At 40.7% G+C, this 14,123-nt stretch overlaps 1 protein-coding gene across 1 annotated transcript in view; it reads left to right on the top strand.

The window, feature by feature from the left end:
* Positions 1–2,309: 2,309 nt before the first annotated feature.
* The window catches only part of dip2ba (disco-interacting protein 2 homolog Ba), a 46,474-nt gene continuing 34,660 nt past the window's right edge, over positions 2,310–14,123 (top strand). Inside the window, exon 1 of the mRNA XM_004558700.4 lies at positions 2,310–2,579. Within this exon, the coding sequence (XP_004558757.3) occupies positions 2,495–2,579 (85 nt within the window). The 5' untranslated portion in view covers positions 2,310–2,494. The remainder of the gene's footprint in view (positions 2,580–14,123) is intronic.

The raw sequence follows: 14,123 nt of genomic DNA, 5'->3' as shown, positions 1-14,123 counted from the left end.
AAGAATCCGGTTCTTTAATGCCGTTCTGGTTTCTTTTGTGACCTGCTGTTGCTGTGCTCGTGGAGTAATTTTGGTTGGTGCAAAAATATGTTTTATTCGTCAGCTAGATGTAAAAGGCTGATGGAGTATTGTCCGCCTGCCAGGCTAGCAGGTGGACAGGCGGCATGGACATCCAAGTTTGTGAATGTGATAACTCAAGAACGAGGGGATGTAAGATTTTGAAATTCATATCATGGTTTAATCTGCTAAAAATCTTGGTGACCTCGATTTCAAGGTCAAGTTTTTCTCAAAATATAGTGAATGTGATAAGTAAAGAAGGAACAAACAAACAAAAATAATAAAACATTTTCTTCTGAAATGCTCAGGTACAAGGACTGGACTAAAAAAACAGTAAATGTTTAAACCATCCTGTACATTTACAGTCCATATACTTAGACATTTAACTCAAAGAATTATAACTACCTGTGACATTACGGGTGTGTGAAGGGGTTCTTGTTGGCCTAGAAAATGCTCGCTGTGGCCCTGCTTTTAAGCTGTGTTTTGCTGTCCAGTAATCCAGTATTTTTGGAAATGCAGAGTGACAGCAGTCTGCAATTAAGTTGTTATGTTCAGTTTGCTTTGAAGCTTGTTTTCCTCGCAAGACAATGTCCATGTTTCCTAGAAGAAGAAAAAAACATTAACAGAACTTTTTGGAGAAGTCCTAAACTGCTGCGGGAGTGGCTGAAGGGAATATTTATTTTTAGCGTGGTTACAGTGAAGATGCCACACTGATGATCGTAAGTGCTCAAGGTCACTTTATGAGCTTATGCAGAGGCAGTTTTCAGCACTGCAACTGTGTGTTACATGAACTTTGCAAAGACTGACTTAAAGTCAAATTCTTCTCAACTCATGTCAGAGCGAGAGAAATGTGCTGTGGCTTTTTCAAATATCTGACTCTCTGCATTATATAGGCCTGTGTGGCACTTCCTGTTTGTTCTTTACAAGAACAGAAAAAACCCTCCAGTAATTTCTTAACAGGAAATTACTGGGCAATGTTATAAATTATTAATATTATACCTTTGCATATTTGTCACACGTACATGTTTCACCCATCTTTGTCCCTAAGCATAATAACTGGTTATTAATAATTAATAATTGGCCACCTTTGGCAGCAAGAACTGCAATCAAGCATTTCTCATAACTAGCACTGAGTCTTTCACTCTGCTATTGAGGAATTGTTTTAATTCAACCACACCGGATGGTTTTTGAGCATTAACAGCCGGTTTAAGGTCATGCCAAAACAACACATTGTGATCTAAGCATGGACTTTCACTAGACCACAACAAAACTTTCATTTCGTTATTGTTGGTTTTCTTTAGCCATTCAGAAATGTGGTTTTGTGGTAGTGAGCAGAATTCATGTGTCCATCACTTAGGGCAAGTCGTTTTGAAGCAACTAAGCATCACATTCTGACCTTAACTGAGGCAAATGAGCCCTGCAGTTCTTTAGATGCTGTTCTGTGTTCTTTTGTGATCTCCTAGATGAATCTCGAGCCTTGGAGTATTTTTGGTAGGCCGGCCACTCCCGGGAAGGTTCACCCCTGTTCCATGTTTTCTCCATAAGTGGCTAATGGCTCTCACCGTGGATCCTTAGAAAAGCCTTTTAATTCATGATTTAACAAAGGGGGTAGTTACCTTTTTATGCAGGTTTGATTGCTAAACATAATCAATACTTAAAAAATGCATTTTGCATTTACTCAGGTTATGTTTGCTTGATGATCCAAAGCATTTAAGTGTGACAAATATACACTATTTTTGGTCTCCAGCAAAGTTTCTCTCCCTGATCTCTCTGGAAATTGACTATTGTTGCACCTCTGTAGTGTAAATCGGCCATTAGGTTATCTTCTGAGTCCCAGAAAGCTGCTAACAGCAGGAATCAGATGCTGCACCAGTTTCAGTTTTTGTGGTTTAGTTTTTTTAGTAAGTCGAGTACGTTTTAATTGATTTATACATGCACAGTTAAGTAAACGATCACACAAAACATGTGCATTTCGTGCGTGAAACCTGTATCCCCCCCCCCCCAAAAAAAACAAAAAACCTTCAGTCATCTTTATAAAGAAGTTTTAATCTTTTCTTTTAACCCTCTTGAACTCAATGAAGGGCGGGGACTGTGTGTCCGTGTCTCCCTGTGTGTGTCTGTTCGCCACTGAAACGCCAGGGGGAGCAGCGGTGTCGGTGAGACCCTCACCTCCTTCACCTCCACCTCCTCCTCCCTTCTCGGATGCGGCGAATCAACACACGCAGGCGAGGTAAATGCAGTCACGTGACCGCCCGTTGCCGTTGGTGAGTTTCCCCCATTATGGCGGAAGGGCCAGCCGTGCGGATGGACTGTCTCTCCCACTCCGGTGCTTGTTTTGTGTCTTGAGGGAGGGGTTTTGTTTTTAATTTTTTAACGTTTCCTCGCAACAGCCCGGTTTCTTTTCAACTAGACGCCACTCGAGTTTATCGGCGAAGCCATGGCGGACCGCGGCGTGGATTTGTCCGCCCTGCCTAAAGAGGTTAGAGACCAGTTGGCTGAGTTGGATCTGGAGCTGTCTGAAGGTAAAGGAGGGGCGGGGGGCTGATGGGGGGGATGCTGTAGCAGATTGTCAGGCTAGCTGTGTATGTCTCAGCTGTCTGGGCTGACCGGCATAGGTTATACCAGAGGTTCATCCTCATCGTCTACTTTTCCTTTATGAAAAATTTGAATGAGAGCATGCTTCAGGCTCTCAGGCTCTGCCACCTAGCTTATTTTGTGCTAGTACAGGATGTGGGCATTTGAGCTAGCAGTGCATGGCAAGCAGCATTGTACATGAGGAAGAGAAAGGCTTCCATCCATTTCCCCTTGTTTCTGTTTATTTTGTTATATTCCTCTTTTTCTCGAAAGCTCATTTAAAACTGAAGGTTGATTAACAAGATCAGAAGTCCTCTCGTTTGCTGTGTGAATGTGTGTCTTTAAACACCACTACGTGTGTGTGTGTGTGTGGCTTGGTTGAAAGGCGTTCAGGGCTGTACCCCTTTTCTTGTTATCCAGTTGTACTTCTTCATATTGTATTGATTTTATTCAGCTGTAACCACATGGCTCCCAGTTAGACGTAATTGAAACCTCAACTTTCATCTGGGAAAAAAATCCGGCTGATTGCTATAAAAGTGTGAGTCACTGTGAGTGGTGTTGAAATCAGATGAGCAGGCCTATAGTCATCATCCGCTCGTGGTGTCATATGAAGATACAGTCTGTCATGTATGACTGCCCGTAGTTACCACACGTAGTTTGTGACCTCAGTGATATTCACCGGAGTGATAACGTAGAGTTTACCGAGCCTTGCACACCTGTGCAGCCCTGTTATTACTGGAATCACGGGTTTACCTGCCTATGCTCCTCCTCATATACTACACTGCCCTGTGCCTGTGGTCACAGTGATGTGAGGCTTGTTGTCACGTGTGTATGCACCCCAATATTGGGACCATTCATTTATCCAAAGCAGGGCTGATATCAACCCCTCCCCCAGAGCAGCTGCTTGCCCCACTACCCCACCAATGACACACTGTCACACATCCGTGACAGTACCCCCTCCTTTTCCCCTGCTTTGTGGCCCCCATACATGCAGCTAAATCTAATCCTCCTGTGCAGTGACCCCTCTAGTTATCCACAGCGTCCATAGCATTTTGTTATTGTTTGTTCTAAATATAGCATCATATATAGCTACCCTCCTATAATTGATTATGCATGCGTTTTGATGTAAATACATGATGATTTCATATCTGGGAGTAATAAAGGCTTAAAAAGGGGGTTATGACACTGTGTAAAAAGATACTGACTGCAATAAAAATACCAAAGTGTTCGATCAGAGTTTAATAATGATATTAGTCCATTACTCAAAGGTGTTTTCAGCTGTAGATTTAAAAAGGATTTGGTGTGCTGACCTGACCTGCTGATGAATCTCAGCAGTTGTTCTGTTTTGGTTACTGTAGCCCATTAGTGGTATATACAGTACATCCACTCCATGGAGGCAGGAGACGTTCACTGGGTGAGAGGCTGGGTACAACCTGTATGTGGAAATTTCTCATTAGTCTCGCAGTGATATGTCACATTTTTAAACAACACGCCATTAAAGGAAGTGAAGTTGTCTTCAATAGCGCGTTCAAAATTAGATGGAGGGCTGTGAGTACTACTTTCACGTTAACAGATTAAAACATCCATATATAGTAAAACGCAGTTATGTGGACTAAACATGCTGGGCCTCTGTAGGTTAGCACGAGCTCTCGTTGCACCACAGCGATGAAACGGGACTAGAGGGACTCTTGTTGGAAGGGAGTCATTTTGGGCCAACACCTTTAGATGCCCCAGGGGGAGACTGAGGTCTATAAGATCGCTATGTTATATTAGATCACAGGTTATTTAAGAAAGGTTTGCCAATTATTCCTCCATCTTTATGCTCATTTTCTATAAATGGACACGTGGTACAAAAATTAACACAAGCAGTTGGAGTCAGGTTTGGCGAATTACAGGCTGATTTTCATCTGCCCCTCTGGTTCCTTGGTAGCATTTATATAAACAATAAAAGTACAGATAAGAACCAGATACATCAGACAGATAAAACAAAGACATAACATATAATATTAAACAAGCGTTAAAATCTCAGGGTGTATTGTGGGTTAAATTTGTTTGTTGTTTTGCATCATAGCAATATGATATATGATAAATATAGCAAATTACACTGATATTTATGACTTACTAAGAGTAAAAATGCAAATATGTTTTGCCTGTGTTTGCCGTACATGTTTTAGAGTTATTTCTGATTATTTACCGGAATCGGAACTTGCTTGTGGTTAATCTTTGTGGTTAACAGCATGTCACCATTATTTTTGGTCTGTTACGCACTTGCACAGTAATGCACTTCTTGCAAACAGGAACTGCTTTTAAAACTCTGCATTTCTGTTGTTGTTGACGAGCGCCCGTCAGAAACACGAGGTTCAAAAACCGGTTGGTACAAGAAGCGGGCAAATTCCCAGTATTCTGGTGTTGACACTTAGACTTCAACACATGCTCGTGTGACATCATGGCTTATGAATGCAATGCTTTTTAAATTCTAGCTGCGAGACACTGAGTGTAGTGGAAAGAGTGGGTTGGGGGCGGTGGTATAAAGTCCGTTTCACGTCCATGTATGTATAAGTTTGTTAGTCCCTTTGTGACTGGATGCGTGCCTCATGGGCCGTCTTTCTTGAGTCCATAACAAGCCCTCATCTGAAGCAAGTGGAAATGCCTGTTCCTGTGTTGCTCGGATAAGAACACTGGCCTGCCAAATGGCCTCTTAGAAAACAACTCATTTCTGCGAGCCCCCTGTGACTGTGGTGGACACAATGAGGACCATTCAGCTGCTCTGAGCCGCTGTGGCCAGGAGCTTCTGCTGCCATTTAGGCCATTCAGCTGAACCCGATCTTTGTGTGTACGTTGGAATGAGCCGCCTCCATATGAAGAGAAGGGAACGGCCGCTGACTGGTCATACACACAAGAAGATGACACCCAGTGTGTATTTCCGCTGGGAGTGCACGCCCTCCCATCTCTCTACTGGGCCAGAGGTAAAAGTTCATGTCTTGTTCATCCCTGTGTCCAGCCTACCTGCTTTATATCACCTTCCGTCTGTCAAGTTTGCTTGAGAGAAATCGCTGACCCAAGCAAAATTCTGCACAGATGAGTTCTGGTTTGTCGGCTAATGCTGATGCTCCGTGCCGAGGTGCTGTTTTGACATTGCAATACAACTGGAAATGATTGGCAGTTCCTCCCAATCTGCTTCTGAGCGCTTTCTAGTGCATGGAGTGCACTTGTTGATATGTGTGTGGGGTCGCTGTCTGTTTGCATCTCTGATCAGTATGCAGAGAGTCTTCTTTTCTGGGCCAATCCTTCAGATGTAGCAGAAGTAGGCTGTGTTCATTTGTGTATGAAGGAGAGAAGGCCCTCAGCAGAGCATGTCAGCACTAATATGGACTAAGCCTTTCTTAGCTACCTGCTTTCCTGACCTTAGTCATCAGTGACAGCATGTAGGGCGAAGTCTGATGAATCGTCAAGGAGGACTCTCCTCCCACCCTTTAAACTCTTTCATTTTTACCCGCGGTCCAGCGCTCTTTGAATGACTGTAACTCCATTACCACTTTTGCTAGAGACAAAATTCAGACAGTTCCGGTAAGAGGAGAAGGCGAGCTTTACGGGGATATTTGGTGTATCACCGTAGCACAAAGCATTCACAACGTAACGCTGTCTGAACACAGACAGAAAAATCAGCTCCGCCTAGATTTTACAGTGTGGGCTTCATGTTACCTGAACTACTCGACCATTTTTGGGCTAGATGCAAAAAATCTCTAAATTCCTGAAAGATGAGAATTATTTTGTAATTTTATAGTCAAAATGAAAAAATATTTCCAGCTGTTCTGTACGATACTTAGGTCATAAAGGTTTTCACAATGTCTCTGAGCTGTTTTTATTATTTCTCAGTGTGTTAAACAGCAAACAGTTGTTTTTGTTACAGTCAAAACAGTGCTAAATTTAAGGCAGATTGGAGACATGTGATGGACACTTCCTCAAACGGAAGAACATGTGTTGCAGTGCGTGCGTTTTTAAGGTGCCTTTTGCTCTGGTGTAAAATGAGGAATAAGAGGCTCCTTACACTGACTGGAAAGATGAAATCTTTACCCAGATTTCATTTCTCAACTTCTTACTCTAACAGGCCTCTTACTACATGCTTCTTACAGATGTTCCAATGATCTCTTGCGAATAGCAGGTGGAAATGTGGTAAAATTGATATCGTAAAGCATTCGCAGCATGATGTCATCAGTATTGTACTTTCAGCCCCAATACTTTGATTTTGTTTGTCTTTATTGTGTATTTGATTATCTAGATTAAACCGAGGGAGAGAGGAGGTAATGACATGCGACAAATCTCCCCATCAACTCAGCTAATGGAGTCATTTTTTTTAACTTCATTTATGGAAGTGTATGACATGTATTTAAAAGCTGTGTTTATCCCATCGAGTGAAATGGTTTAGTCTTGTTTTATTTGCGTACATGTGTAAAAATCAGAACCAGTACGGCGTTTGCTCTCACTGTATTTTACAAACGTTTGTCAGAACAGAATTGGAGGGGAGAAGGTTTTCTTTTCTTTCCTCTAACCCCCTTTTTTGTGGAATAATCTACAGAAAGAGCTGAAATTGTTAGAAGTGTGGGGGAGTTTGTCCATTTTAAAGGATCGAGAAAATGGCTCTCTTCAGTGTGAGTGTGATTTGTTTTGATGCTCTTGTTCTTGATATGTTGTTGCATATGATCCGAGTCCATGTTACTGTTTGTGTTCTGTACTGAATATCACTTGTACTCATTTCTTATATTTACATTTGATGGATCTCTCTTGAAAAAGAGATTTGTTTTCAATCTTGATGAGATTTTCCATCTGCTTTAATAAAGGGCATATTATATAGAACAGAATGGTAACATTTCTTGTATCGCTGACAGATTTTGTTTAACAGAGCCTGGACAAATTTAGCTTGTTTTGTTGTGGAAACCTCCTCTTGGACTTGCACTGCTTTCCATTAATCTGATCACATCTAAATTCACCAGTTTCCAGATGTGAAACAACACCCCTTTCAGATTTTCACACAAATTGCAAAAGCAATCTTGGCAGGTCTCTTTTAGCACCTTTCAGTCTAATTTTTGTCCATTTGCATGAGTGAGCAGGCATGCGCAGCATTACAGCTGCTCATGACATAAACAGTACATTAAAACGATGTCTGTTCACAAAGTACAATAAGCCTGAGATATTTGTCCGTCCCAATCCAGAGGAGAAAGCTGTCTCTGTGCACAGTGAATAGGGTGTAGCTTTCTCTCAGCTTCAGGATGGTGCACACACATTCAGAAGTACAACCGACAATGCTCGTTGCCACAAAGCATGACAACTCTTTTGCACATATGTAAAATATCACTGCTTTCTCTGTCACTGCTGTGTGTGCACGTTTAAACATGTCTGAATAAAGCTCTAAAAGTGTGACCGAGAAAGCGACTGTTGTCTGACAGATTTCTATCTCTTTTAAGAGATTAATGAAGCCACTAAAGTGTCTAAAAAGGACACATTGCACTCCGGTGTAATTATAGTAAAGACGGATTATAAACGACAAAGATGGTTTATTTTCCAGCGCTGTTTGCGAGACTGCTTAAGTCATTCGTCTTGTATTTCTTACGGCATTTGAATTGGATTTGAGCAGTCTTGTGATTTTTCTTACCATGCTATAATTTTTGTGTTTACATATTGTAGTGGATATTGCACAAGTTTGTGCTTGTGTTTGATCTCTGTAGAGGACCCAGAAGGTCAGAATCCCAAAAGCTTTCATCTCCCCGCTTGTAGATTCAGAGCCGGGGCATTTCATCTGGTAAGGGTCTTGTTGTGTTTGTGTGTAAACAGTATATTTGCACATGTGAGTTTGACGTAATACAGCTTCTGTGAATAGTTAATGATGGCTGGAGTCCCTTTCCCTCCTCTGGGCCTATAGTTGGCTGAATTATTCAAACGGTCTCATTAAGTACCAGGACACTGAGTGGTGTGGGTGTGTGCGGTAAGTCAGCTTGACTTTTTTATGTTCCCCAGGTACATGTTGAGGCATGCCAAAAAAACACAAGATCGTATTAAAATTTATGCCAGGGGCTATATTGACATCCCACTCATCAGCTCGTAAGACCTGCAGATCTTTGGTGTGAGAAAGTCACTTTATATTGTCAAAGATGCTGAACTTGTTGAGCGAGTTCACTCGTGATGTGAGGTTGGATTGAGAAATCAACGACTGAATTATGCATGTGAGTTTGAGACTGAAATAACAAGATGATACTTGAAACATTCAATTTGATGTTCCTTGGAAATGATTAACAGTTAGGAACCCAACTATAGAAACAATGAATAACACATTCACTTCATTTTTAATATTGTATTCATTGCCGTATTAATATGTTATAATATATTAATAATATATAATAATAAAAGTACAGTGCTAATATTTGGCTGAAATATCACTAACGTGGTCCTGTTAAATGACAGTATTGTGAAAAAGTCTTGAGTATCTGCTCATTTCTTTATATTTCGTTAATAACATGGGAAACAGACAAAAACAGAGTTTGTAATTTTTAACAAGCTTGAAAGTCAGTATTTATTTTTCTGAGCCTGAGCTTTCTCTCCTTTGAGTAGTTCTCCGGGATTCTTGAAGGACATTTAAAGCCCTTCTTTGGATACTGGCTTCCTTTAGATGATCCCATGTTTTTAGATGTTTTTACTGTATTGACGGCGTGTTTAGGATCATTGTCATTCTGAAAAATGAAGCCGTTGCCAATCAGGGCTTTCCAGATGGCACTGATCAAAATCTGATGGTACTTCATCTGATGGTAGATTCAACAAGACCACTGTTTGAAATGCAGCTCTAAACCACGACACAGCCTCCACTGTAGATGCCTGTAGACACTCAATGATGCACTGCTCCTTTGGCTAATAGCTCTTTAGAAATCAAGCTGTGTTGTCAGCCTGTGCTATCTTTGGTAGCTTTGGTAGATTTAACAAAAGAAACGGGAACAAATGATGCGTTACAACAGTCTGTTATTCTCATATTTTACATAGATTCTTTGCTAAGTTGTCTGTGTAGACATAAAATGATTTAGTATCTGCCTTAAAGAGCTTATATCTGGGCTGGACTTTGGCAGAAGTACTTTGATCAGCGAAAGGCATCAATAAATATATAGTGATAGCAGCAGAGAAAAAGGCTATTACCAAAAGATGGATGGAAAATGTAGTATCTACCATAAATAACTGGATTGATGTGACAGTGGAAATGCACAACGTGGAAAAGACGACTCTCTGTGTTAACCTAAAGATGGACATCTTTAAACAGCACCTGCAACTATTTCATCTCGTCAAGATGTGTCATCTATTATTATTGTGTATTCTTGTGATAATATAAGAATTTAAGACCGAACTAGTTGAAATTTATTTCTCCCTGGGTGTATACAGGTGTGAGAGGACTCTGTTATCTTTTATTTCTATAATTTGTTGGAAAACTTGAAGTATAATGGTTGATCTTACCTTGTTTAAGGTATATGGATAAGGGTTAACACTACATAATATCCACCCATTTATGTGATAAGTAGCTTGTTTATGTATGTCAAGTTAAACCAACAGTATTTAGATAACGTGTTTACAGACTAGGCTTGCCTGTTGATTTGTGAGTCACTGCTATTAGGCGTGTCCTCTACTTCAGGGCATAACAATCCGCTGCAAAGTGAGTGAACCTGTTCAAGCTTTGGCTTTTATAGACGTGATGCCAACTCTGAGTCATCATAAGGAAAGAATGACTGTTGATTTTATCATATCAGGCCATTTATCACAGCTTTCCAATGCACCCACCTTCATTTACCACTCAACCAACTTTATCTAACTGAAAGTGATGGTCAGGGACTTTTTCCCCTACTGTGCTTTTTGTGCCCCGCAGAGCCAGTGCTGTGACACACCTGGTATTGCTCAGTGATACACTCTCTGATCTGTGTCTGATAGGCTCATGGAAATTAAAGTTGTTTCTTTTCTATGGTGGTGTCAGTTTGAGAGTTAATGCAGAGCCCCTCTAATCTATCGCTAGTATATACCCACTGCCCAGTGAGCCACGTGACCGTGCCAATGCTCTTGTGAATATAAATAGACCTGGCTGGCAAGACAAATTCTCTTTCATGCCTGAGGAGGAGAAAACAAGCATCTCTTTGACACAAAAGCTCCCCCATTATTGCAGTGGAGGCCACCCTCTCGAAATCCTTCGGAGTCAGTCCTAATTTTGTGTGTGTGTGTGTGTGTGTGAGTGTCTTTGGCGCTGAGGCTGAGTTTCCTGGCTAGTAGACATCAGCCAGTGGCAAACTCATCCACGAGCGACCAACTAGCTGGTTGGCTGCTACATGTGGGTCACTGTTACGCCCGTGGGTTGTGTGTGAAATACCAGAGCCTCTTCGGGGCTGTCCTCTTTAGGCCAATCACCTACTTTCTGACTCCCTTGGAAAGTTGTTAAAAGCGTGATAATTGTTAACCCCAGTGATTTTAGTTTATTGCAAGTTTATTGGTGTGTGTTCGTTTATTGGTGTGTGTTCGTGTATATGTGTGTGTGTGTATGTATGTATGTGTGTGTGTATATATATATATATATATATATATATATATATATATATATATATATATATATATATATATATATATATATATATATATTAGAGATGGCACGATACCACTTTTTTATGTCCGATACCGATATCATAAATTTGGATATCTGCCGATACCGATATGAATCCGATATAGTGTTTTTTAATCAACAAAACTGTTTTTTTAAATATCTTGCTGCATTTTGTGTAAGTTCATACTCAAGTTTAAAACAACAACTACACTAAAGTTATTCTGTTATACCTGTATGCAAAAAAAAAAAAAAATTTCATAGTTCAGCAATACTGATCAATCTAATAAACTTAAACCTGCACCATCCTCCCTATTCTGGTATTTTAAAGAGTACTTAGCGTAAATATTAAGCAACCTAACTAATAGGGTTCCAACTCCCAGCAACAACAAAAATAAAAAAATAAAAAATAGGGAACCACCCCTCACGCTCCACCTCATGATGCTTAATCGACGTAATCAACCTTAATTTGATGCAGTGTGGAAAAAAAATGCACAGAAATCAATTATTTTTCAAGAAATATTAAATAGATTCAACATCTTTCTTCAACAAAATTGCAGACTGCACAGATGGTACCTTTCCAAAGGAAAAAGTACTATAGCTTACTAGGGTATATATATATTAGACTTAATAGTCACTATATACAGTAATTGACTTCTATTCATTTTACATCAAATTAAAACTTTGGGTGTCAGATAATTATTTATTAAAAGCTAGACATTTTAAATGAGAATAAGAAAGAAAAGTATGTCTTTGTGCCCCCTTTTCCCTGTTCATGCCCTATCGGCCCCCCTGGCTAAACTTTGCTAGATCCGCCCCTGCACAGTTACCAGCCGTCAGCTACTAGAAAAAGATCCTCGAGTAGAAAGTAATATTAAATACATTCTAACAACAGCTTATCAAGCTTAAACGTGCTGCTGTTGTTCAGCCGCTGGTTTCCTCTTTCTGGTGCAAAGTGGGCCAAAAGCAAACTAGAGACACGGACTCGCAACAGAAAAGCCGATCAGCTGATCGTTAAGCAGTTTCATGATTGAAGTAGCAGCAAGAAGAGGCAGTCGCTTGTTAAGCTTAACGCAGGAATGCTTTACAAACATTCAGAGATGGACTTACACACTTGCTTTACTTCTCTTGGGGATAACTTTGTCGGAGATGAAATGCCGGGTTGCTAGCGAAGCTCCACATGCTATCCAGACCACCGACAGGTCCCGCATGCCACAGCCGCTCTATCACGTGATGCATACTGCTCCGAGTGCTAACGTTCTGAGGTGAGTTACGGCGTGTTGCAAGTTTTGTGAGGTGCTTTTGTGATATTTAATGGATCGGATTACATTTTTTATTTTTCTCCGATATCCGATCCAGTAATTTAGGTCAGTATCGGACCGATACCGATACGTAATATCGGATCGGTCCATCTCTAATATATATATATTAGGGGTGCAACGATACACAAAATTCACGGTTCGGTTCGGTTCGATACTTTGGTGTCACGGTTCGATATTTTTTCGATACAAAAAAATGTTCATGCATTTTTAATTTGTCATTTATTAAAATTATAAATATATATTTTAACTCAAAAGTACAGTTTTTAAATTTAACCCTAACCCTTGTGCGTGTTTTTTATTTTGACAGCGAATGCGCACCTGCGGACCACTTATGTGCAGCCCTGGTTATTTAGCTCGTCATATTGCAGCCACAGAAATTCTTTTGTCCATGAAACCATAAAGCTGCACTTTCTTTTTGCCTTATAGTCTGATTTGTCATAACTTCTCCGTTTTGTGGTAAGCTTTTCTTTGGCTGTCACTTCTTCACCCTGACCTGTCTTATTTGGCTCAGCAGAACTGAAATGCTTTTACACACTCACTCACATAAGCTCAGCGATTCTCTGCGCGATCAACCTCTCACATGTTTAAGCTTGCTGCGGGAGATTTCACTTGTCATGTTTGCATAGTAAGCTAACGATTAATAAGACGATGTCAGAGGAATTGGTGCGCAAATTATCATCACTCACAGATCAGTGCTGTCGCTCTCTATACACAGTTCACGCGATTGCAAAGTGAAAGCAAAAAAACAAACGCAAATTCAAATGCGACTTCAATATGTCACATATTGACAGTGGCTCACCGATGCCAATGACATAATTACCCAGCTACATTTCTGAAAGAATGCAAAAGCATTGACATATATTTTTCCTACAATAGCCCGACAGGCAGGGAAGAGAAAGATTTTGGTAGCCCGACTGAAAAAAATCGCTAGCTCCAGGACGTCGGGCTAGCGATATTGCGAGCCCTGTATCTGATTGAGGAATCACTCATCTTTGGAAAAGAGAGTTTATTACAGAGAAATGGCTCTTTCCAAAATAAAAGCTATACTATCCGCTTCTTCTGGGCTATATTCTCAGCAGCATAAGGAGAATCATGTGCTAACAGCTGTCTAAATGACTCGGCTAAAGTTAGTAGCATGCTTGCTTTTTTTTGTCTGCTTCCACTTGTCTTTGCACTAGGATGATGTCGGCGTAAATGTGCAGTCATATTCGTTGTGTTCCCACTAGTGCTTTCAGGTTAATCTCGTTGAAATGACCTTAACGCCACAACACGGCAAATCTCCGTTAACGAGCTACCGCCGATCGCTCCGTGCATGGGGCTAGACGGCCAACACGTTAACGAGCTAACTGCGCTAACACACTAGTTCACACCAATGTAATTGAGCATTGCATGGCACATCCAACATACTGTTTTACTTTAGTCCATGACTCGCTTACCTTCAGGGTCATACGTCACATGAAAACCAAAATAATTCCAAACGGTTCAATTTGCCTGTTGCAACTTCTGTCTCGCTAGCTTGCCCTGCGCTCTTCCTTCTGACGATGCTGTCTGTGTTGAGC

This window comes from Maylandia zebra, linkage group LG20, assembly GCF_041146795.1.
Source record: "Maylandia zebra isolate NMK-2024a linkage group LG20, Mzebra_GT3a, whole genome shotgun sequence".
In the NCBI taxonomy this organism is placed as follows: Eukaryota; Metazoa; Chordata; class Actinopteri; order Cichliformes; family Cichlidae; genus Maylandia; species Maylandia zebra.
The sequence above is the reverse complement of the archived record's forward strand: the minus strand, read 5'-3'. Positions and strand labels throughout refer to the sequence as shown.